Source organism: Homalodisca vitripennis, chromosome 4 (assembly GCF_021130785.1).
Source record: "Homalodisca vitripennis isolate AUS2020 chromosome 4, UT_GWSS_2.1, whole genome shotgun sequence".
NCBI classification, from domain to species: Eukaryota; Metazoa; Arthropoda; class Insecta; order Hemiptera; family Cicadellidae; genus Homalodisca; species Homalodisca vitripennis.
This window is the reverse complement of record NC_060210.1, coordinates 31,451,569-31,478,370: the sequence shown is the minus strand read 5'-3', so window position 1 is coordinate 31,478,370 and position 26,802 is coordinate 31,451,569. Positions and strand designations below refer to the sequence as shown.

The 26,802-nt window shown below is 32.9% G+C and overlaps 1 protein-coding gene across 1 annotated transcript in view; it reads left to right on the top strand.

Annotated features, from left to right (window-relative positions):
- The window catches only part of LOC124359106 (lateral signaling target protein 2 homolog), a 56,367-nt gene extending 40,099 nt beyond the window's left edge, over nt 1-16,268 (top strand). The window contains exons 8-12 of the mRNA XM_046811559.1: nt 346-438; nt 732-851; nt 2,673-2,851; nt 3,947-4,119; nt 9,960-16,268. Of these exons, the coding sequence (XP_046667515.1) occupies nt 346-438; nt 732-851; nt 2,673-2,851; nt 3,947-4,119; nt 9,960-10,112 (718 nt within the window). The 3' untranslated portion in view covers nt 10,113-16,268. The remainder of the gene's footprint in view (nt 1-345; nt 439-731; nt 852-2,672; nt 2,852-3,946; nt 4,120-9,959) is intronic.
- The last annotated feature ends 10,534 nt before the right edge of the window (nt 16,269-26,802 follow it).

Sequence of the window (26,802 nt, the reverse complement as noted above, 5' to 3'; positions counted from 1 at the left end):
AAGACTACCTTATTCTGTAAAAAATATTGTATGTAATTTCAAAGTCAAAGGGTGTCTCATGTGTTGTAATTCTAAAGTTATATTGTTTATTTAAAGTATAGATGACATACTGTTTGAACTTGCATGGTTATAATTTTCAGCCAGTTTAGTCTTACATGTTCAGTATTTTGTATGTCTAAACTATTAAAGTTAAAAGGTTGAAACTGGTCTTATACATTATGTTCCATATAAGCCAACATTTCTCCCACTTTAATAATAAATTTAAGACAAAATTACACTGTAAGGAATTATTTTTAATGAGTGTATTAATTGTTCATAATGTATTAGAATTTTGCTGTTCTTTAGACAGAGCAGCGACCGTGATCGTGATCCTGTCAGTGACAGCCTTTCTTCTTCCTGTTCCAGTTGCCACAGCACCTTCAGTGTCACCTCGGACAGGTAATATTTATGTATACCATGTATTAGACACAGTATTAATGGGATGCTGGCTGACTGCATCAGTTAAGGTCTCTGTACTTCTCACACCAGGTCCCTTAACCAGAGTTATATTAAAAGAATAAATATTATTTAGTAAATATTTGAATTTGCCATGCAGTTGTAGGTTCTTTATCTTTTGAAAAACCTCATCTTTATGTTGTATGAGTATTAGTTATTCTTATTAAAAAAACTTTTATTAACTTATTAAAATATGTAATGTTGAAGTTGTTTTGATAATACATTTGATTTCATAGTTGCAGCATTACCAGTGAAACATCCTCCTTCAATTCTGAATGTCAGGACGATGAGGAGGTGGCACTCGCTATCCGAGCAGTACAACATGCGACAAAGAATGAGGCTCGTGCTAAGTTCAGGTAAATAACTGGTCTTTAGCAGACTTTGTACCGGTCCTGGACAAGTTTGGATTACATACGAAAATTTGGGTTGCAATATCATACATACAGTAGATTATCATACACCAATAAATATCATGTCTAAAACGGAAAAAATATAAACAATTGAGGTTGCGTACTTTTGTTTTAATTGTACACAAAGCATATGATTGCTTTAAAATTCTTAAAAACTGTGTAGTACTTACTAACAAAAACACATCGTAGAATGATTCCATTGTGGCGCACTGGCCACAAAACCATTTCTTGAAAGAATTCATACATGTAGAGTTTAAATATTTTAATTAATATTATATATCAATAAAGCATATAAATTATACAATAACATTTGTATTGTAGAGAATGACACTGCTGTGGATTAATGGGGCATGTGTCAACTGCCATTAATCAACAGCTGTTTAGTGTGAACCTTTCTCTTTAGTATGCAGCTAGTCTTGCTTATGTACATACCGTTTAGTCAGAGCTTAAGTTCACGTTAATTGTTGTTTTGCCAGATAAGATGGTTAGTGTAATGGCAGAGCAACGAATTATTGTGAAATTTTACTTTAAAGTTAGAAAAACTCTTTTGAATCTTATTTTTACTGAAAGAAGTGTATGGCAGTGCATGTTTATTGCATGTTTTTGAATGGTTTAAGCGTTTTAAAGATGGCAAGAGTAGATGTTGAAGATGATTCATGGCCAGGTCGCCCTAAACATAAAAAAATGGATGGAAATGTTGAAAAAGTCGGTAATTTGATTCGGTCTGACTGTTGATTGTTGGTGCAATTGTTGAAACTGTAGGTATTGATAAAGAATGTGTACTGGAAATTTTACATGACAATTCTAACATGCAAAAAGTATGTGCTAAAATGATGCCTACAATTCTAACGTTTGAACAGCAAGAAGCTCGTAAAAATGTTTATACTGACACTTTGTACATGATTGAAAATTTGCATAAATCGTTTTTATTTACCTTTATATTCACCACAAAAACAATACCAAATAGAAAACGAGTACAGAAAATGTTGGCAATACAGGGAACTCTAATTCTTTATGGTGGCAGTTAACGTGTTAATGTTCAGTTTTATGGTTGTTACTTCAGACTGAATCATGTTGTATTGAGATTGAATTTGTTTGAATAAAAAATAGACCTGTAAATATCTATAAAGTTAATCTATCTGTAGTGTATATAAAATACTATATATAACTTACTTTAAGGCTGTATTGTTATGATGAAATATTGTGAGTAACCATAAAAAAATTAGTAAAATACTAAGGAAGTTAGTTTGGTAAAATCCACTTCTACTGATCACTGGTGATCAACTGGTCAGAAAAAAGAAAGGGAGTAGTTACACTAAACCAGTCCTTACTAATAGTTTCAGTACATTTATGAAAGAATAGTAGGTTTGTTTCACATATAAGCCTTACTGCACACTGCAAACTCTGACTTACAGTAAGTAAATTGGTACATGCCATTGAACCTGCTGGCTGGGAAGAAAGTCCTCTCTTACACTTAATCTCAGGTAAGAAGATATGGATTTCTTTCTGATATTAAAGTTGGGAGGATCAGAGGTATGATATCCGGTGGTGGACAGACTTATACCAGCCTTCAGAATTGGAAACTTGAACTGATACTATTGTAATGAAGAAATAATAGTCAATTTTTGTTTGTCAAGCATATTGGGGAGAAACATAATTGCAGAGCATATTATAAAACAGAGAAGTACCTGGTTAAAATGCGTAGTCTAATGAATTTAGTAGTCCTAAAATATTCTGTCTTGTATAAAAATAGTATGTCATGTACAGATCGAGTGGAGACTTACTACACCGACTATTTGTGTGTATCTCTGGTGTGGCCGACCAGCTGCAGACTAACTTTGCTGGAGATCTGCGCCATATCCTCAAGAGTGTCTTCTTGCTCAACTCCATTGATAACAAGCCCGAGGAAGAGGAAGAATTAGATGAAGTCCCAGATATACCTCCAGGTAAGAGATGGCTTAGTCATGTCCTCAAAAACTGTCTTCTTGCTCAACTCCACTGATAGCAAGCTGAGGAAGAGGAGTAGGAAGTCCCAAATATATCTCCAGGTAAGAGATGGCTTTGTTATGTTCTCAAAGATTGTTTTCTTGCTCAATTCTATTGATAACGAGACCGAGGAAGAGGAAGAGTTGGATGAAGTCCAAGATATATCTCAAACTAAGAGATGGCTTTGTCACTGAATTACTACTGCAGCAGGCAGGCACACTCACCATAAGAAAGTGGCAGGTTTTGCTGATGATGAGACATTGTTGTTTATATTGCATTGCATGCTGCTGGTGCAATCATGTGTTTTTTTTTTTTTTTTTTTTTAAGGAGAAGCCGATTTCCTTTTATGCCTTATTCTGCCCCTTCCTCATGGGCCACTGGCCTGTGCCAGGATCTTAACAAACAGAATAAGAGGGAGAGTCGATACAGTACAAGATCGATGGTACTGATAAAAAGTCCAACGCTCACAGACAGGATTCGAACCTGCGCTATCTCTAACTCAGACTCTAACTCCAATGTCTTAGACCACTCGGTCATCGGCACTCCCGGCATTGTGATTTCATTAGATGTTTTCAGTTACTGATATTTTAAATCGCTGTACCAACATGTTATTTTTTATTCCATATTAGTTTTACTGTGTATTATTAAAAAATAAGTTGTGTTCTGTTTTGTATAATTACTTTTTTCATATAATTACCTGTGTCTAATGACTGAATGAAAATCACATGACTAGAATGTCCTCTAGAAAGTCTCTTACGAGGAAGATGAGAAAAATAACTTGAAACTGTTGCTTATATAAGTCAAACTTTTCAAGGACTGCATGAGGCGAATCTATCACGATAAAGTGAACACAATTCCATTTTTATGTGTAATTTTGCTATAGAGCAAAATTAATTATGAATTAATTAATAAATAGCAATAAAAATGGATTAGTGTAAAGTGGGTCTTGAAAAAGTGTTTTAAATCGTGTTGGCTTAGAAAACCATCCCAACAAAAAAAATTATGAAAACTACGTCTTAGATTTACTAATGAATTTATAATGGTTTTCTTTGTAGAATTATGTGAGAATGGAGAGGAGGCTCTGGTATGGGGGGCTGGTGTGGTGAATGCAGGCGGCGTAGAGGCAGCCCCTCTGTGGCTCCCAGACGAGGCAGCTCCGTCCTGCATGTCCTGTCACGCAATGTTCACTGTAATCCGCAGGCGGCATCACTGTCGCAACTGTGGCAAGGTATCTGAAGTTGTCCAGATTTTTAATAATGAGATAAATTTAAGTAAAAAATAACCATATGTGTGCTAATGAGTGACAGCATTCCTAGCGAACAAATGAGTAACCAGATGAAGCTTCCCTAAATAGACGACAGATAGAGCTTAGTTGTCCTTTTCTTCTTTGCAGAGTTTTTGATTTTTAAAGTTGTTGTATTCTTTTTGAATCACCCTGTATATTTGCAAACCTTATTTCCTTTGCGAGTGATGAACAGAGATATCCGCTATATCTCTTTTCAGCGAAATCCGTCAATGCATAAGGGCTATCACTTTAAAGGCATGCTTTTGTTCAAGTCAAGAGAAACAGACATTTTTTAATTTAAAAAGTATCAGCTGTTTTGCATTAGTTCTTAACAATCTACAAAATACCAACTAATTTGCGATTTTTATAATAATTTTAACAGTACTTTTTTAACAAAATCCGTCAACACATAAATGAGCACGACCACTTTAAAGTTACGCTAGCACAATTGTAGAATTATAATAAAATTTGCAAAATAGTTGGTATCTTGTACATTTTCTGATGAAAAACAGCTGGTGCCTTTCAATTGACAAAATGTCCCGGCTTGTGCAGGCATACCTCTAAAGTAGAAGACTGGAAATATAAATACTGCAGTGAGGTAAGTTATAGAAATAAGTAGCAATTAGTATTGTGAAATTCCTTGAAACCTTTGCCAATTCAAAAACACAAATTGATTTTGATACCTTGATCAGGAGGCCTCAATCTCTGAATTTGTTAAAGGGACAAAGTGATTTCTTAGACTTTAGCCAGAGTTAAAGAAAAAAGTGGAAGTTTCACCACAAAGGAAAATTAATTGTAACTCTCTTCTACGTCGACCAAAATTTCCCACCAGAAAGTTGACTGCATTGCGAACAAAATTGAATGTCTAATCACTTACTGGACACTTATATCCCTGATATTCTGGTTGTCACTGAGCATGGAATAAATGAAGGATCATCATCAAACATTCATCTATTAAACTATCACTGTGTAACTTCATTCTATAAAAAATACCCCAAAAGGGAGGAGTTGCCATGTATACTCGTGATAATCTTGCTAACCTCGCTGAACAAACGACCAACTTAGTAAAAAAGTAAAGTAAAGAATGTCTTATTTTACCAGGCGAAATTAGGGCTAAGAAGCCCTCTCTAACACTTAACCTGGGTTAGTAAAGATCTTCTATAAGTGAGGTTGCAGGTGTTAAGATAGAATCTAACAACAAAAGAGATTTTTATATTCTAGGAGTTTATCGATCACCTCACGCATCCCTTGAAGAAGCTTTAGTGCTGTTGTCTAATTTTCTCAGTACTATTCTATTTTATCAATGCAGATATATGCCTTATGGAGATTTCAATTTTCAATGGGGATTACAATTCATTCATTCAATTTGTACCCACAACTCAAAAAGAAATACTATAGTAAATGAGATGTTAGCCTCACTTGGAATCTATAGAATCTCCTCACCAGTAATAAGAGTCACTCACACAACTTGGTTCTCAATATATATTGTTTGCTCAAACCTGGAAAATGAACTGATAAGAGTAGGTGTTATTGACACATACATATCAGATCATGCAGGCCTTAAAATTCCATTTTATAAAGTTTCACTGCCAGTTTCGACTTGTAGACGGCTCAACAACAACAGCATCTCAAAGTTGGTATGAGTTATTCAAGAGGAAGATGTTGACATTGCCTATACAAAAACCATTGGTTTGGTAACTGTTGCCTTGAATCACGCATCTCCTTACCAAACCAAAACATGTATTATGATCATGAAACAAATGAACTTGGGAAGGTATTATTTGAGGTCCAGGAGAGTACAACTCAAATGGAAGATTAGAAAATAAAGCGGACTATCTTGCAAAGAAGAAAGTTTATGAATCTTAGTCTCAGAAAACTTAGACAAAGACATTATTAGGAGTTGATTGCAGAATCATCTAATAAGAGCAAGACTGTCTGGAGGATGATAAATTTGGAAAGATTTCAAAAAAGCCAATTAAGGATTCATTATGGTCCCTCAAAGTGAACAATAAAACTATTAGCTGCACTGAGTCTATATGTCAATATTTCAATAGGTTTTTTGTGATTGTTTGTTGAGGAAGCTATTAGGGTAAATGTTTCAACAAGAAAAAATGCTAAGCTAAATAAAGAAAAGAGACCCCAGTATCTCCTTTTATATTTTCAATGCAAAAGAAGTCTGCAGGAAGGGAAATGAATCAGCAACTCTGCTAAACCATAATATTCATTAGAGATTGATGACATCACGAGTTATAAAGTTTTGTCAAGATGAACTTTTTGTTCCGCCAACTATTGTACTAAACAGATTTTTTTTCAAGGCATGTTCTGTACCAAAATGGAAACATCTAAGGTCTATCCACTCTACAAGAAAGGGAAAATAGATGATATTCAAAACTACAGGCCAATCTCTCTAGTAACAACATTTTCCAAAATCGAACAAACGGGTTGAGCTAGTGTGGTTTAAAAGCCATCTTCAAGCTAACAACATCAACCATGAAGAGCAACATGGGTTTATCTCTGGACGTTCCAACTACAACTGTTCTGAATGACATCATCAAAAACATGGCTGCTGGAAAAACCACTATAAATATGATTCTATAATAATTATGTAAGGCTTTTAACAGTCTTGTTCACTATCTGATCCTAGAGAACCTCTACAACTTAGGTATCTGTAAAGCTGTAATATACACTGTCATGCAGGCTAGCAGTTATTTGGCTGACAAACTGGAAGTGACAAATTGTATTGCTGTTAGGCTATCTCAAGAATATTGCATAAACAATGACCTGGTGTTTGATGAAGATAAGACCACACATCTGATTCTTGGAAGATGCAAGGAAGATGTGTCTGGGCCCCCCAAAATCCAAACTATTCTCAACAAAACATCTTGGAGTGATGAGTCGATGATCGACTCCTTGGCATGACCATATTGACTCTGTATGCCTTAAGTTGAGCTCTACAATATTTGCAATAAAGCGGATTCAGACTATCAGTACACTTGTAGCCATAAAACTGGGTTATGCCTTATTTACGTCACATGTCAGGTAAGGAATTATATTTTAGAAAGGATCTTCTCAGGAAAACTTTCAGAGTTTGAGATGTTTTGAGAGTCAACCAACCTCCAACCACGCCAAAGCTGCAGGGATGCTTTCTAAACACTTGGAATATTAACAGCTGTCTCAGTTTACATCTCTGAGGATGTCTTACACACCTATAAGCTCCATCCCTTGGTCTGTTACGGTGAAACCCACACAGCTATATTACCAGGTCTGCAAACAACTAACCTGCCTCTTCACAGAACCAAACTATACTCAAAGAAGTCATCTTATGCAGGAGTAAAATTTTTTAAACTCCTTCCTGCAAAAGTAAAGAATGACCCTGCAGATGGACTTTGGAGAAGACTACCATCAGCACGAGCTGACTAGCAGCAGACTCCAGTAGCACGAGCTGCAGATCTACAACATAACAGCAGCACAAGCTCTATATTTTGGAAGAGTTTAAAACACGTACAAGACCTGAGCTAAACATTGTAATTTATTGTAACTGACACCATTCTCAACTTGATGTTGATGAATAAAGATTTCTGTGTTCTGTAAAGTGATCGTGCTCCCTTATTTATTGAAAAAGTACCTTTTAATTGTTATAAAAATTGCAAAATAGATGGTACCTTATACATTTTTTAAAACTGTAACGGTTTTTTTGTTATTTGGCTTGGAAAATTTTAACAGGTGCCATTTTATTAATATTAAAGTAAATCAAACAATTGTTTTTTTTAATTTTCCTCTTATTTGTCGTAATCTATGTGCAAAGTTTGGTATCTGTAGCTTTACTAGTTCTAGATATAATAGTTTTTTTATAAAAAATACAAAATAGTGGATTGTAGTTAAATGACATATTTTTAGATCTATGTTTATAGAACATTTTTTGTTTGGAGTCATGAGTACTATCAGCCACATAAGTTTGTGACGCACTGTTATAAATACTCTGTATGTATTTTATTTTTTATTTACGAGCAGAATAAGTTAGTTATGAAATGGAATTTGAGGGTAAGGTATTGTTTTTTCAATATTTTTAAATGTTTTATGATATTCAAAAAAGTAAGTACCGTTAAAAAAAAACAAGTAAAACAAATTTTTTCAACACAATTTTATTTTTACATAAAAGCCCAAATCTTAAACTATTTTTCGACATAGTTTCCACTGATGTTCAAACACTTGTAGCGGATGATCAATTTGTCTATACTCTCTTTGTAGATGGTTCCCCCAACGAATGTAACCACGATTCCACAGCAGTTTTCACTTCATCGCCGGTTTCAATGCGTTGGTCGCCTAGCACGCACTTCATGTGCAGGAACAAGTGGTAGTCAGACAGCGCCTAGTCTGGACTGTAGGATGGGTGTTCAAACTGCTCCCAACCAAATTGTCGAACCAATTTTTAAGTGTCACCAGCGGTATGGGGCCGAACACTGTCAAGGAGTAACACAATTCCGTTACTGAGCAATCCTCTCTGTTTGTTTTGAATTGCCCGTTTTAGTTTTCTTAAGGTTTCACAATACCTTGTCGCATTAATGTTTTCACCTCTTGGGAGAAAATATCAGCAAACCACCTTTCAGATCCCAAAAGACAGTGCACATGATTTTTTGTGTAGACATTGTTATCTTGGATTTTTTTTCTTCAGGGATTGCGTGTGTCGCATCTCCATTGACTGCTGTTTGGATTTTGGTTTGATATGACGGATCCAAGTTTCATCACTTGTCACAATTTTGTTTTAAAAATCCTCACCATCATCAGTGTAGCATGTGAGAAAAATCAAAGCACTTCTGAGTCCCTTGGTTTTGTGCATGTCAGTTGGATCTCATTGGTAACACAGCTTGTGATAACCTAAGCGGTCCGTTACAATTTTATACAAGAGAGTGCGTGAAATTTGTTGGAAATCGTCAGATAGTGTTGTCATAGTAAAACGTCGGTTCTCTTGGATTTTTCGTCAATTGCCCTTACCAGATCACTGGTGACGAGAGAAGGCTGACTGCTCCGATTCTCATCATGCACATTTGTTCGACCGCCATTAAACATCTTAACCCACTTTCTCACCATTCCTTCACTCATCACGTCTTCCCCGTAAATTTGAAGTTGTCGATAAATTTTAGCCGGTTTCACATTCCCTGCATTAAAAAATCTTATTACAGAACGAATCTTACAATTGGCGGGGTCACTAATTGTTTTTAACATTTCAAACGTTCAGAGAAAACTGAAAACACAACGTAGAACAACTAAAATGGCATGAGTCGATAGCCAATGAACAAGGACGACTCGTGTGCATTAGTGGAACACCGATTGCAGCGGCAGTAGAATGAAACGGTACTTATGTTCTGAACACGCCTCGTAATAAAATTACATCGCACTAAAGGTAAAAAAGAATTACTAGATAAGATGTATAATAATTTTATTACATATCACATTAATAACATATGATAACCATGAAGCATTGGTCATTGTTGAAATTAATTTTTGAATATTACATGAATGGTTGATCTAAAATAATGTGCTACTTCAGTTTGTGCGTTTCTTCTAGAGTTAATAAACACTAATATTAAAAATTGTATATGAATCTATTAAGTGAGACAGTATTTATTCTAATACTAATGACTATCATTAAGTGGTTGAGATATTGTATTTAATATTGTTAACCAAAACCAAAAATTTGTCTGAATCTGTTGGTAATTTAAAATTTAATTTATATATGAAGTATGAAGATTTGTGTGGACCTGATACTAAGCTATCTGTGACAGGTGTTCTGTGCACGCTGCAGCTCCAACTCTGTGCCGCTGCCACGTTATGGCCACACGAAACCTGTTCGTGTTTGCAACCGCTGCTTTATCTACCAGGTCACTCCTTTCTCTGTAGAGACCATAGCCACCGCTACAGCCACAGCCACTAACTAGACACATTCCCTTCCGCTGGTCGGAACTATTTATTTTTGTACCTCTGTATGTAAGAAATGGTATGCGACGTGCCGTAGTGAAATATCCTCTCTGATTCTGATGTGTAACTAGCGGTTTTGCTTCTTGTTTTCTCAAATTTAACCAACATTGCAATTATAAATTGTTTCCACTAAAAAATGTATTTTGGGAATGTTTATGGTTATATGGTTGTCTACAAGAACTATGGGTTAAATTTGATAAATCCTTGTTAATTATTGTGGTTTGACTACAAATATTTAATGAACATATGATTTATACCTTTTCTTTGAAGACGTTTCATACTAATACAAAAAATTGGTTTGCTTTTAAAACCTTTATATACAATAATTTTTTTAAATATATTAAAGTGTTTTAATGTTTTGACTTGGTGATATTAAGTTCTTAAGGTGGACAAATATGATAATAAAATGCTGCATTCTTATTTAATCCGATATTAATGATTTCTATGTTTAAATTGTTAAACCACCATTTGGTAAATTGGGAAAAATAATAAATGTTTATTCTAATTTATGTGTTTATATTACTAGTGAGGAACATAATCCCTGCACACATCCTGTCTAGAAAAATATAGTCATGAATATTGATTACTAGTATTGTTTTTAATAATATTGATCTACATGCACTCTTATACTTTCTACGTGTAACAAAAATTAATAACATTAGTAAATTTGGCATGTTTGTAACAGTTCCCATCTAAAGAGGTCCAGACTTATAAGACTGTATGTAGGTGAGGCAGTTTTTGTTCCTGGAGATTTCTGTTCTAAAAGTTGTACTATTTTTTCTTCTAAAAAATGTAAAGTAAAGATTAAATTCTTTTCATAGTCACCTATTATTTTCTTTGGAAGTCAAAGTCTAACCTTTTTGTTAAAGAAAATCTGGAAACCTCAGGAAAGAATATTGCAACTGTACTGAAAGAAAGAAAAATTTACAAAAATAGCAATGAGGCAAGTCCTTTTTTTGGTTTGGAAAAAACGTGTAGTCTAATCTTGCTCATGCTTAAAGATTATGTTGTAGTGATTGTGAGTGTGTTACTGACAATATTTTGTAATGTTTTAAGATATTAATGTTGTTTATAAAACAGATGAAATATTGTACAATACATTGGAAATGTAAATAATACAGATTGCAATGTATATTAACTGAGAATGCTATTGCCAGATGCTTACAAGGACATTTAACACGGTTTGGTGGAATCAAATTATTGATTAGTAATATTTTTATGCAAATGTTTTCATCATAATCATCGGACAAAGTGATACAATAATAACTGATTATACCTTTTTCACAATTTGGAATCCTCAGCATACTTTATCCTTCAACTGATAAATAAATATTTATTTTAATATATTAACAGTAAAAACTATTCCTGAACTAACAATCATTGTCAGCCATTTTTAAGCTTTTAAAAATAGTAAGAAAGTTCTTATTACTGCTTTTAAAAAGTCCAGAGAATAATATTTTAATTTTACTATAGAAAGTTTTCAGACTTTACTAGGATATTGTGTAATGTAAGAGTTATATAATTATCTAAATATATAAATTAAACAGAAGTTGATAGTGAGAAAGATAATAACATAGTTTAAACTAATTACCTTATTTGCAAGAATACCTGTAGAAATTTACTTTGAGGAGTTTTTAATGCAGAATATAGTTTTTACTGGTGTTAACAACATCTACTCATGAATACAAAATGTTATCAATATGGAAGTAATTGAAGTCAAGCATTACATATAATCTAAACTATTTATTGAAGTAGTGCTAAGAAAATATAAAATATTTTTAATTAATTTTATTTTGACAGATTTTGCTGTTCACTTAAAAGTTAAAACAATAATAAAACTAATTAAAACTATACAGATGGATGTTTTTTTGAATAAATAGTACTTTTTAAGCCAAAATGAGTAAATTTTCCATATGTATATTGATACATACAGTGGCAATACAGAAGTGGTTTGAATATTGTAAACTGAGCCGTTCTTCAACTTGAGAATTCAAACTGATTTGTAGGCAGAGGCTGTCTGTTAGAAAAGATTTTTTAACTACTGGGCCATTGGAAAGTGGAAGGGTAGGTCTGTCATATTTGTTATGTAAAACTAAATAATAGGACATCTCAATTTTGAAATATCTCTTATAAAAATAAAACCCACAAAAATGTGTAGACAAAAATTGAAAAATTGTTTATATAGTAAGCCATATCATACTGTAAAACTTTTTTGTTAAAAAAGACTTTGAAAATAAAACAAAATGATAGCAAGCTAAAAACTTCGTATCGTGGCTGAATTTTAGATGCAAACATACTCACTAGGTTCCTGAATTGCTTTCTCTAACCCAATATTTGGTACATATTTATTTGTAAATTGAAACTGACCATATTTTAGTGGAGAGGACACTGTTAAAACTTGTACATAACATAGTATGGCTTATTTTATGTGCAGTTAACTATTAAAAATATAAAATAAAAAGATTTTCTTGGCCTTAAATAATTTTAAGGCCAAGATTTTTCTCTCCTGTTAGATTTTTAAAACTGTTGAATTTGAAAGTTTAGCATTAACCTCTTCCTTTTCACCATAAGTAAACATTTTGAAAATAAGCTTACATAATTGTCTTACTTTTTAAAGCGATAAACTTTTAAAGGAGTAACGCTCCTATGTTACCTCTTTGATGTCCCATACATGTTGGAATTGTAGTCTCTATAGATACTGGACGTTACATCAAACAGTTTGTTATTTAAGTCCATTATTGTTTGAATGAATTTCAATTAAAATATGATTATATCATATATCTGTAAGTAACCTACCTCATAATGGTTGATGGCCTTGATTTTAAAATTAGAATTGAATTTCTGATGTCTTGAAGCACAAGAAAGCTAGTTGTCATTTTGGACATGTAGTTGTACAAAGCAAATTAAGTGTAATTTATATAATAATTGTAACTTTAATGTGGCAGATGCATTAGTATGTCAGGCTTAGTGGTACAAGTCAAGATCATTCAGTGAAGATATTACAGTATTATTATAAATTGAATGAAAGTATACTGTTGAGTAATTGACAACAGTAGAGTAACTCATGAGTTTTCGCATTGACTACTTTCAAAATCCATTCAAAACAGTTAATTCGGTCTGAATACTTAAAGGATAAAGGTCTGAGTGCTCATCTCTAATGTTAACTCTTGTGGGTGTATTGACACTACATTGTGACCAGTGTGCTATGGTCATTATATTTAGAATTTGCTTGGTAATGGTTGATTTAATATATTCAGTCATGCAATTAATCATTAAACATTATTGTATTAAAGATTTTTTTGTACGGAAATAAGATAGTAAAATAGTTATTACATAGATAAGTTTTCACATTTTATGACAAAATTGAGGTTATTTGCATACAATTGTTAACATTTAATGAATAATAGTCATAAAAATAAATAATTATTAAATATCAACTATCATTTAACACAGTTTGATATTTGTGCAATGATCATGCTGAACTGCTTAGTTTCTACATTAGAAATTAACATAGGAAGTGTTTTTTCAAATGTGGCTGGACAAAACGTAATATTAACAATGCATGCTAGTTAGCTGCTGGCTGTACATCAGACACTTTGATTTTAACTTGGGACTAACATTTAAAACTGTTTTATAAATAGAAACTCATGTCAAATCCATAAATGTTTCAATCAGAAACTTTTGATTTTAGTATCTCGTTACTAAAAACTTAAAAATTATATTATCTGTTAATACTAATGTTTTATAATTTATATTTAAAAACAGTTTCTTATAGGAAAAATCTACACTGATTATAAATTATAAGCAATTAGTATTAACAAATTATTGTATATTTAACAATTCATTAGTAAAAAAACATTGAAATCTATGTTTCTGATGTGAAACATTTATGGATTTAAAACCAGCTACTATTTATGGAGGCCCAACTGTGTTTTGCCGGCAGCTGACTAATATTCCCTCTTAAGGTATAATTTTAGAAACATAAGCATCATTGCTTTAAAGACCTCACTAATATGAAATTTAACAAATAAAACAAGTAAAATACTACTTTTTGGTCACATACGCACTCAGACTATGTCAATCTAGTCTACGACCAGGTAGTCCTAGAATATGGAAATAAAATGCTATTTTTTGTCATATATGCAATTTAATTGTGTATTTTGGCCCAACATTCAAGACTTTATACTCTAGATGCAATTAACCAATAGCCGTAAAATTAGGAAACTTGACACACATATAACACGAATATTAGTGGAATGCTTATTGGCTAATTTTAGAAGATGTCACAAAGTCTCGGCTCCATAGAATTCTTTTGCGTTGCTCATTATAAGGAAAGTTTTATTTCACAATGTAATTATGTGTTGGAAAAAATGCAATAAGTCATATTAAATAATAATGTACATGACTACATATTTTTAAGATGAAGTCAATATATCTAAAAAAATTAAAACTAGTAGAAAAATGGGTTTACTTGTATTAAATTTTGATTAATTTGGTTCTATTGTGTACACTGAAAAAGGTTTGTATTATATTATTAGTTCAATGTTATTATGTAATGCGTGTGTGTGTATGTTGTGCCTTTGAGCTATTTTAAGTACTTTGGTGTGTTTTATAAATTCTTCACTTTATCAAACATTTGTTTTTATGTTGGAACAACATACAGATAAAAGAAAGAAAATTGTTTTGTAAAACATTTATACCATTTCATGGTAGTGAAACTTAGTAAATTTCTCTTTCACAAAAGTTATCATTAATTTCTAGTGTAGAGTTGTTTGTTTTGAAATAAATATTTACAGTTTTTCCTAACCGGTACTTAACATTGAAAGAGCCATTTTTGAACCATTTATTTGTTTTATAGTGAAATTACTAGGTCTGAAGTGACTTTGGATCTGAGAAGTTCTTGGTGAGCCCCTCTAGATTTTAATCCTTGGTTTTTTATTTTTTCACAAAGTTTCGGTTCCATAAAGTAGTTATTTTTTACATAGAAACAGTGAATATTAACTTTTTGAACTGATTGTTAATTGAAAAGGGTATTAGTGAAAGTTATTCTAATAAAAAATTACATTAAAATCTAATTTTTGTACTAATTTTTCACCTTATTCACTGTTGAGTGGTTTAGTATAATGGGTGTTCCACATTGCTGCAGAGGTTTTGGTGCATAGATAAGCTACCACGTCGGAATCTTGATGTATCTGAAAAAGTTGTTTTATTATTATTCTTATTATATTTGAGCATGCATTTTTATGAACAAATACATATACTAGAACAGGCAGGAAAATGGAATGGAAATGCTGTGGAAGTAACCAAAATATTAAAAATAAAAAAGTTTGTCATTGGCTCCAAAGTGATCAAATAGTAAACATTCATAAAATGTGAGAGTACATGTAATTTTGCACTATTAAAGATTTTAAAGTAAATAATTATTATAAAAAATAACAGAAAAAGTTGGATCAGGGGTCTAGTAGTGAGATTAGAATCTTTCATGCTTGTACACAACATATTAGTGCTACTAGAATGTTGACATTTAGCCCATTTCCTCCACCATTGTTTACCAGGTGCCTAGTGCCTACTGGACTGTGACACACAGGTCCATTCATGCAATTAGCATTAAATATGGTAAACAAGGAAAACGTTTGAGGGAAAATTTCACAATAGAATTTGTTTTAGTTAACTCATATATTTTGAATTAGATGTATCTGTTCATGCTATTTTATATTTACTAATAACAATTAAAACTAAGAATCTGTTACTTGTGTTTCACTCATTCAATTAAAAGAATGATTATTTACTTCCTGTATATCTTTTGTTTAAACTACTCTTTGTTTTAAAAAGATTAAGACGAAAAATCACTTGAAATGTCACTCCAACTGGCAGTAACAATGTAAAACAACTTGTAGATGGAATATATTTTTAAACATTATTTTTATGTATTTTATAATAATAATGGCATAATGTAAAAAGTTATATTATTATGAGACTCAACTGTATTTTTATATTAAGTTGTGGTAACAAGCAGGTGTTAAATATGTACACATTGTAATGCGTATTTTTAATTTATATTGAAATGTATAATATTATAAATAAAAGAACTGGTGAGCTATTAATATATTTTATAATTACTGGTTTTCTTTCATACCCTATCTTATTCCCAGAATTCAACTTTTAATAGCTAATGCGCAATTTGCAATGACAGTTTGGTTACCAAAATATTTTATTTTTAATACAGTTTTGTTGTTCTTTTTACCTGTTGTAAATAAAAATAAAACATTCTGAGTTATGCAATCTACTACTGGAAATAAAGATTTTGAAGAGCTAAGAGAAAGTTGCTATTACTTAAGAATATACATTTTTTTCTCAAGTTCAAACTTTCTAGAAATGCAGTTTATTTAGTATTCAAGTTTGATATAATGAGAGTAATTTTATTTGTCTGTTCTTTTTTATTGATAATCAAACATACTGTACTCTTAAATTATTTTAAATACTCGAGAAAGGACTTATTGTAAAGTAATAAAGCTCAGAATGGGAAGTCTACATAAGCTTACAATCCAACATTCTGATGGTAGTATGTGATGTAGCGAATACTTTAATGACTTAAATACAGTAGAACCCCTCATATCCCGGCCTCGGTTTTACCGCACCTCGGTTTATCCGGCCACTTCCCGGAAGCCAATAGCGAAATTTATTTACCACGGCTTGCAGACGCGCAGTTGCACGCACTAGTCTCCCACGACTCTTGCGTTATTTTGGTGTATCTATTTGTTTACATTTTCCTGTGTTGTCCTCAGTTGAGCTAATAGGTTTAACCTGTAAACAGTTCGTTGATTATTTCCAGTCCGGTTAGTACAGTACAGTACAATTGTTTTGTTTCGTCAAGTGCTGTGTACTGTAGGTTGGTTTATCCGGCCGAATCGTTATCCGGCCAGGGGCTCGGTCCCGTGGTGGCCGGATATGAGGGGTTCTACTGTAACTCACATTCAAATACTTTGCCAACTCAAGTTGAGATATAAATGTCGAGTCAATTGTCTAATTCTGATTCTAGTAACACAATCAAGTTAGACCGGGTAATTTATTCATCTTGCACTCCCAAATTAAGCCAACTTGAACTTATTACTAGACTTATTTGCATATCTGCAATTTATGACGTGCTTATGACTCGCATTCAACCTGATTTTATGAATAACATATTTGAGTCTATACTTAATTTACCTTCCTATAACATAGTTGCTATGCCCAGGAATTCTCAAAAAATTGTACTAACTCTAAAAAAAAATCAGGAAATGAAAAAAAACTTAAATTTATGATTTTCTCATAATTGAATTTATTTTATTTCTTTTGTTGAAAATGCCTAGTTTAAGGGTGGAATTCGAGAATCGATCAACAAGACTTGACTATTGGATATGTGGAGATCTGCCAGATAATTATCAGCCATAAGGCAGTACACAAATTACCGATTGCTGAAATGTGTTTTTGTTGTACTTTGTGTATGAAAAACCGTAAAAAAATTAATAACAAATTATTGTATTTTTGTAAATATTATTTTGCTTGCAGTTAGTTCTGTAATTATGAACATGATCGCTGTGAGTCTGCTACATATTTTCACGCACAGAGCTGTGAAGAAGAGAGTTGATGATAGAATTAATGAATTATCGGTAAAAAAGAGAACTTTACTTGATGAAACAAATCAAAAAATTAAATGAATAGGAGAGATGAATTATTTTGTTAAATAATTTGCTATCTTCTACTAGTGGTTCTATTTTTGTACTCCTACCTCACAAACATTGAAAATTATATGAAAAATAGTCATGTATATAAAAATTAATCTTCATGTTTTGCTTTAAAAGAAAGAGCTTTAGAACAAATAGCAATTATGAAGACTTAAGAGATAAAAATCATTAACTTTCTGCTTTCAATGTATTAAAATTTCTAGATTCTCTTAGGACAAAAAGAAATTGCACTTAGTCCTAAAAGAACCTCTTTGCTGATTCCAGAGTAACAGGATATTCTGGATGGGTAGATTAGTGGTAGGGACCGCACCCTGTTGAGATCCACGAGGAAGGATTTTGGGCATTGATGTCAGTCATGTCTCCTTGGAAGAAGGGGAGACCAGCTCTGTACCAGCATCCCCAGTCAAAGCGGGCAGGGGTGGCACGCTTATATGTCTAGGCTAGCAACAGCCTTTTACATTTACAGAACCCCACTAACTCCAACAGTCATCCCCACAGTAAACTAGACATATCGATTTACCCTTCCACCACAATATCACAACATTTATGGTTAGTGATATGCTGCTCCTGGACATGCACAGGGTTGCCCAGGTTTAAGTGACACATTGGGTTTGCTGTACCCAGTGTAGATTCAAATGGAAGGTATAAACCAGCCAGAAGTGAACCCTCCTGGGGATATCTACAGCAGGTGGTAAAGAACATTGTACAATTGGGGTGCAAGATGTGAAAACCTCAGGCTTAATTTAAACTGTATCCTGGGCACCTGCTGAAGACTAATCTGTTGAATACTGCATGTGCTTACCTTATGATAATAAGTTTTTTCTTTTGGTATAAAGGAGATCCATTTAACAGGACTTTATGCACCATAAATACAGTCTAAACAAAACAGCAATCTTTGACTGGGAGCAGCTTGGCTAAAGCACAATACTGTACTCACTAATGTGGTTGAAGATATTTTTATTTTCACTGCCATGTATGTGCTATTTCTAGTTGAGCAAGAGCAGAGTCATCAGCATATGACCTGACCATTTCAGTTACCTCATTATTTTTATATCTTATCTGAACCATTTGTGTTCTTTCCGTTAAGTAGCTGGAAAACTATGCTTTTGAAGTTCCACAAATTAAGTTTGTCCATAAGCCAATCCAAGTGCCATAAGCTTTTTCAGAAGGTCTTCATGATGTAGGCTTTACTGTAGTCTACTAGAATGATAATTGATGTGTTCCCCTGTTTGTGTTAGTGTAGTAAGGATTCAACATCCAAGATTAACCAGTGCTTAAGTTGTAGATTTACCAGGTAGGAGGCTGTGCTGATATTCTGTTAAAATATTGTTGGCTAAAAGATGTATGAGAAGTTAAATCAGCACTGGTTCGTCTATTATTTTGGATATGGTTGGGATTAGTGAATCCCAACAATTTTGTTCTATATAAGTACTAAACAGTAATAAGCATTAATCACTACTAACACTCAGGTTTAAATTCTCTCAATAAATAAGTATTTATAGCAAGGTTTTTACAAATATATTGTTTATGTACATCCTATTTGAGACTGCTCTTTAAGCAAAGGCTAAGTAGTTTAGTAGATTCTGTCTCAATTGATTTAGTTACTGAGAAAAAATTGTTTTCCTTCTTGTTTATTAATATTTAAATGGGGGTTTAACCAGCCCTCTGCAATATTCATTTCTACTCTTTGATTTACTAGCAACTTTTCAATTCCAAACTAAAGCAGGATCATTTGCATTTTGCATATATACCATTGATTTGCTTGGTACACTACTTGGGAAATCATGTATTTGAATTAAAAAAATAAGAAAAATAAAATAAATAAATAAATTATTAAATTACATTAAAAACATAAAACCAATATTTAATACATTTTATTGTTTTGTGAGGCCTTTCGATATCCAAGATATCTTCTTCAGACACATCACAAAATAAATAAATAAATCACAAAAAAAATAAATCACATAAATAAATTATTATGTTATTGCATGGTAATCACATTTTCTTTTGCATTATTAGAGTATCATTATATAAATATCGATTTAAAAGTAGAATTGCTCCAATGCTATAAATAGGTTTGTTTTGTTTATTTCTGTTGGTGCATTAATGAAATAGTCATTAGAATAGATTGACTTGAATGGAAATTCAAAATCTTTATTTTCCTCTCCAAATTTTTCTCTACCAACCTTCCATACTGCTTTGCACTTGTTTTTAGAACTTCAATAAATGTATTATTCCATTACTTTTTGACGTCTACAATGTTTTTTTACACCTGATGCAGTTCTTTAAATCGTCTTTTTCTATACAAATCATCATTATTACATTATATATGTATAATATAACATCCAATCCCTCTTTCTTTAACTGTTTTCAACTCACCATTGTACCATTTCTTTTTTCATTATGTTTGAATTTATTAGTTTTTGTAGGTCAGCATAGTTCAAAGGATAAATAACTTAACACAATTGTAAATAGCAATTCTATACAACACTCACAGATCATACAGCTAGTCTCTAGTGATAGAACTCTAAAACTTCAAGTTGATAAATCTTTCTGTTTGCTTTCTATGTTCACCACAAGTATCAAACAATACAGGCCATAATCATAATCAGTTATATGAGGTCTGAAAACTTTGCATTCGCTTACATTGTGTACAATGTTAGTTATAAAGTTGTCAATACTAGCCAATTCTCTAGTAGGATTTTTGTTTAACGAAAATAAATCATAAGATGTAAGAAGATTAATTTACGAGACTGTTGTTAGTTAAGAATAACTTAAACAATGTTATTATTCCCTATCATCCATGTGGTAATTACAGAATTTGTTAGAAAGTCAGGTTGCATTTGCATCCAAAAAACTGCAGAACTTTTTGAGATCAGTGTATCACACAATACCACTGTGAACACTTGAAGTATACAAAATTCAATGTTGTGGTTCAACCCAGGACATTAAACTAGAAGTTCAACCTACATTGAGAGAACAACATTTTTAAAATTAAAAGCTGGCTGTAATTAAATGATCTCAAACAGGTTTACATCCTTTGTTTGCAGGGTCATTTGTAAACCACTTTTTACTCTGTTAGAGATTCAAACGGTTATCAATCTATATATACTTGATTTAATTAACTATATTCTAAAAAATCCAAAATTTTTAAAATTTAATAACGAAATTCATTCATACAATACTAGAACTAAAAACAATGCTGCAATTGGTTATCACCGCCTCAGTAAAATCTTAAATAGTCACATGGTAACATCGCTGAAAATCTATAATTTTTTGGAACCTCTGGTAAATAAGTATCCACATAAAACCTTCACTAAGCTTTTTTATAGTTGGCTTTTGAAACACCTTTTCTATAGTTTAGACGAGTTTTTAGAATTAAAAAACATTACATTTTAGATATATAATAATTTTGATATGTAAATTTTGACAATTATTGTTTATTTACTATTTAATTTATATCTAGGCCTAGTTTGTTTTAAATTAACCTTCACTGACTAATTTATGCTACTAAAGCACTGCTTTTTCTTTTTTGAATGTTAGTTTAAGTTTAAATTATTTTGATAAAATTGTTTTATTTTGACCATGCTCTAGGCTGCAATATGACATTGTCAATGATTGTAAGAATTTGAATGACAAATAAAGATTAATTAATTTATTTATTTGTTATAGGAGGCATCACATTTGAAAAGTATGATTAATACATATCCAAAATCTAAAAACCTAAAATTTATACTTTCTTTTTTGAATATTTAAACATTCAATTACAATTGTTTGAGATTTTTTTGAACAGTTAAGAAATATTTAAAACGTTTGGATGCATACTACTAATTATACGAGTATTTCTAAATGAGACATCTTCCATGTTTTAAGACTGAAACTAAGAATGTAAAAGTCTTTGACGTTTAACATTATTCTTTTTAAGCTAAAATCAAATGGTTCACCAATACAACCTTCTCTTAATATCTATACAAATAAGTGAATACATTAAGCACACTAAAGGATATGGAAAATTGGCTGTAGCAGAACACATTTTCAAAAACAAACATGCAATAGAATTCGACAAAACAAAATTACATGCAAATATTATCTACTATTATCCAAGGATTATGAACGAAATCTTCAACAAAGACAATGACTGACAAAAGGATGGCATCAGATTATTGAAAAGCTGGCAACAAAGATAAAGAAATCATACTGGATCACTGTTGGTTGTTAGTCGGTTAAGCTTTGTCCAACAGTGATAAAGCTCCAACACTTTCAACTTAGACTTTCGACGTTGTGTATTGGTAGATTCAGTTTAACATATGACTGAAGAGGGCTCTCCACAGCAAAGGTTCAAATAATTCAAGACCTTAATTGGTCTCACCATTGTTGAAACTGAAAAAGTTATATGTTAGTTATGTCACCGGCTATTTAAGTCTAGGACCTCAGATTAAGTATGCACGATTTTAGGATCCTTATGGAAATTTGGTGAAGGTATTCTTGAAAACATACTTTGAACAGATGTTTTGTTATTTTCTGATTAGTCAAACTTCCATCTTCCATCAGGGATCGTAAGTAAACTTTAATGTTATTTCTGAATAGAACTCTCAAAATCTTTTACTAATGAATGACCGATTCTTAGCCCTCATTGTTTGAAGTGCTCTTGATGATTTTTTTAATATATGAAATAATGTACATTCTTGCACATTACATTATTATTCATTATTACAGTATTATTACCAGGGGCATCTCTGAGACCCGTGCATTCTGTATCTGCGCACGTGGCGCCATTCAGGGAAGGACACCATGCGAAAATTAATGACAAAGTATACTCTAAATAATGGAGATCGTTTTACAGTACTATTTATAAGTACAGTTTACATCGTTCCATAGTATTACTAAGTTGATTTAAAGGATTTTGAAAAGCCCTGCTTTACAAGTACTACTATCTTCTACGTTCTTAGAATTTACAGCGGACCCGCCTGGTGATTCAGCTAGGCCCGCACTCAGACCGGTTTTACCGGGGCCCCGGTCGGGGCTCGCCTCACGTATATTTGAAGGGACCGTATTGACGTTGGTGGGACATGACGGGGCCCGCCAAAGCTGAGTACGGCCCTGGATTCAGCACGATTGTTCTGCTCCCTTCCCGCTCACACGTTTACAGCGATTCTAAGTTGAATGAATTCAAACCCGTCAATTGACTCTAAACTACTTAGTCTAAAGGTGTGTAACTCTAACAGCGACACGGTGTATTCACCGACACCGAGAACTTCCTTCCCGGACTGTAAAATATATAACACAATCCTCTGACTAGGGTATAATTCTACTCAAACTATAGCCTGACGTTAGCATGAAATGAAATTGATTTTTAGTTTAAAAAATAAAATCTCTGTATATTGATTTGGGAGTGATAAATTTGCATAAGTTACTTCCTCCGACCGAAGACCAAACGAAAATGCGATCGCTTTAACGGCGCTTCTGACGCGGAGCTCATGTGTCGTATGGTCATGCAACTATGACACATTGTTCGGGGTACGTGGTTGTATAACATACTAAAAGTCCTCAACAATAGTGGTGGCGCAATAGGGGTAAAATGGATAAAAGGTTTTTGGAATTCACCTACATCTCAGTAGAGGGAGGGGGTGATCGTACAAACATTTTACACGTTAACAAAATTAAGCTGATAGTTTCGGCCTTTATTGTGCTTATATATTTTGTATATCTGTTACCGTTAGTAACATATAAGCACTCGTAAATTAATAGTTAAAACGATTATGGTAAACAAAAATTATACTTACTGTTATAGTTCTTAACGTTAAGTACTTTTCATCCCAAGTTTTGAAGTGTTGCTAATAGATTTCTATAAAAGAGTTGAATGTTGTTTTACTTCACAAAATAAAATCTCCATGACAAAAACTTTGAGAACTTGAGTTTGTTACCTTTTTAAAATTGTTGCTTATGCTTATACTTACATACGTAATAAATACGAAGAAAAGAAAATTTTACGCTATGAGTCACTTGTTGTGACTAATCCGGGTAGAGGTTACAATCAGTTCTGTAAAGATTTACGTTACGTTCTGTCGGGGTTTTATGCACCATTGGATCGTTTTATTTTCGTTTCAGTTTATTTATTAAAACAATTCGTGAATAATTAACACGTCAATATTCTGCACTCTGTAATAACTTATGTGCGTGATAGTTTACACTACGTTTATAAAAAATTCAAATCGCTGTACATTTCCATATTCGTGAACAAAATATCTTCAACAGGGAAAAGAAATGTGCTTCTACAGGGTGAGTTTTAAGTCCCTTCCCCCCCTATTTTTTTTTAAAACCGTATAAGTTAGAGAGGTTTAAACTCCGTACAATATTCGTTAGACCTAAATATCTTGTTTTTCATGGGTTCATTGACTCTCCACCTCCAATGGGGGACGGTCCACGAGGAGTAAGCCGAGATTCTTAAATGTAAGCATAGGTTGATATGCACATAAATTAAAGGTCTCTGTAAGTAGAATACAATGCCGCAAACCGGACCTCAAAAAGGTTAATCCTAATGAAAATTACAGGGTGTTAAAATGTACAAAATAGTAATGTGCTATTATCTGCGTTTTATCGTGCAACTTTTTTAAAAGTTCATTTCAAAAACAATTTTTCTATTGCTGTTTATTCTTTAAAAGAAACTTTATTTTGTTGTGTTTTAATGATTTTAAGGGATCACTGGAAGTCCGAGATCTAGGAGTTAACTAAAGGATTTAATAAGAAGTCGATCATGTGTTGTGTCGCCTTGTAAGTATTTTATTTAAAGAATTGTTGTCTTACAAAGGTTTTAGACCCATTTATTTTTATTTCAACAGCGATTCCGGTTCTAATATTGTACGATTCCCATACTAGTAGGTTGTTACTTACCCTTTTATTGTAGTAGATGCTCAAACTGATTGAGCCTGTTACTTCCTGACAGTAGTATAGTCTGTTAACAAATTCACTCCTTACACGGGTTAGGATTTCTGGTGTTACTTTCCTGCAGGCCTCAGTAATTCTGTTCCGAAGATCTTCCACACATGCGAGTGGTGTACAATTAAATCACAGACTTCAAGTGTTCCCACAAAAAAAATCCAGTGGGTTCAAGTCAGGGGACCGTGCCAGCCATTCTATTGCCCCGCGTCTCGTCCTATCCACTTCTCACGATAATGTACATTAAGGTAACCACGAACATTAACATCGTAGTGTGGAGGAGCACCGCCCCGCTGGAACCTTACTCTTCTTCTCGATTAAACTCCCCACCATTAGTGCGAATTGTATTTTCTATTAATGGATGAATATTATTTTGGAGCATATGTAAATAACTTTCTCCATTTAAATTTTCCGTCAAAAAACAGTGGTCCAATCACGTGGTTACCAAAGAGACCTGCCCAAACATTTACTTTCTGGGGATACTGGGTATGATGTTCTCTGTGAACATGGGGAATTAGAGTTATCCCAGTATCTGCAGTTGTGTCTATTCACTAAACCATTTACGTAAAATGTACTCTCATCACTAAAGCAGACATTATTTACGGTTGTTGGATTTGATATAATTAGTCTATCCATAGTTTCACAGAAACTGCAATCTTCTGTCCGGGTCATCTTCATTTAATGCGTGATGTAGCATAATTTTGTAGGGATGAAATTTGTGCTTCTTCAGGGTTATTATTGCTTTGCGTTGTGATACCCCGATATTTGTCTGCTATTTGTCTCGAAGAGGTTTGAGGATTTTCACAACTGTACAAAGAACCTCAAAATCAACTTCTTCTGACAAAGGAGGACGGCCTGAACGTTTTGCATCAGTAAACGCTACCAGTCTCTCTAAATTTTGTTATTACAAACTGCCTTAAATAGGTTCTGCTAACAGGTCTTTCTGGATGGTTTTCATTAAATCGTCTCATTGTTTCGTGGTAATTATTCCCAGAAGCGCCAAAAATAAACACCATGTCAACTTTTTCTTGAAGAGTGCGAGACATGTTTCTAACTTTAACAGCACTAAAACTAACAAGGTCAGTAGCCACACTGCAACTAACAAGGTTAGATACTTAATGGCCCAAGTAACTGAAACCAAACATAACAAGTCTCTGGGAAATACCCAGATATCAAACAACTTTCACTTTTACAACGACCACAGGGACTATGTCAAAGATTACATTTAAAAATGCAGACCACAGATTCTGAACAAAATTATTATTAACAAAATTACGAATTATCCTTTTTTAATTCAGATTGTAGGCACAGTTTCCAGCGTTTTAAAAGGCAATGTTAAACGACACATTCACATGACCCGACTTCTTATTAAATCCTTTAGTTAACTCCTAGATCTCGGGACTTCCAGTGATCCCTTAAAATCATTAAACACAACAAAATAAAGTTCTTTTAAAGAATAAACAGCAATAGAAAAATTGTTTTGAAATGAACTTTTAAAAAAGTTGCACGATAAAACGCAGATAATAGCACATTACTATTTTGTACATTTTAAACACCCTGTAATTTTCATTAGGATTAACCTTTTGAGGTCCGGTTTGCGGCATTGTATTCTACTTACAGAGACCTTTAATTTTATGTGCATATCAACCTATGCTTACATTTAAGAATCTCGGCTTACTCCTCGTGGACCGTCCCCCATTGGAGGTGGAGAGTCAATGAACCCATGAAAAACAAGATATTTAAGTCTAACGAATATGTACGGAGTTTTAAACCTCCTAACTTATACGGTTTAAAAAAAAATAGGGGGGGAAGGGACTTAAAACTCAACCCTGTATAAGCAGAATTGTAATGCATGAAAGAGTATATTGAACAGACCTCTTGTTAACGTAGGCTTACTTTGGTTGTGTAATGTATTGGTGTTAATATAAAGGAAGAAATTCATAACAAGTTTAAGAAAGTATGAGGTAGAACTACTTCTTAGTATGTAATA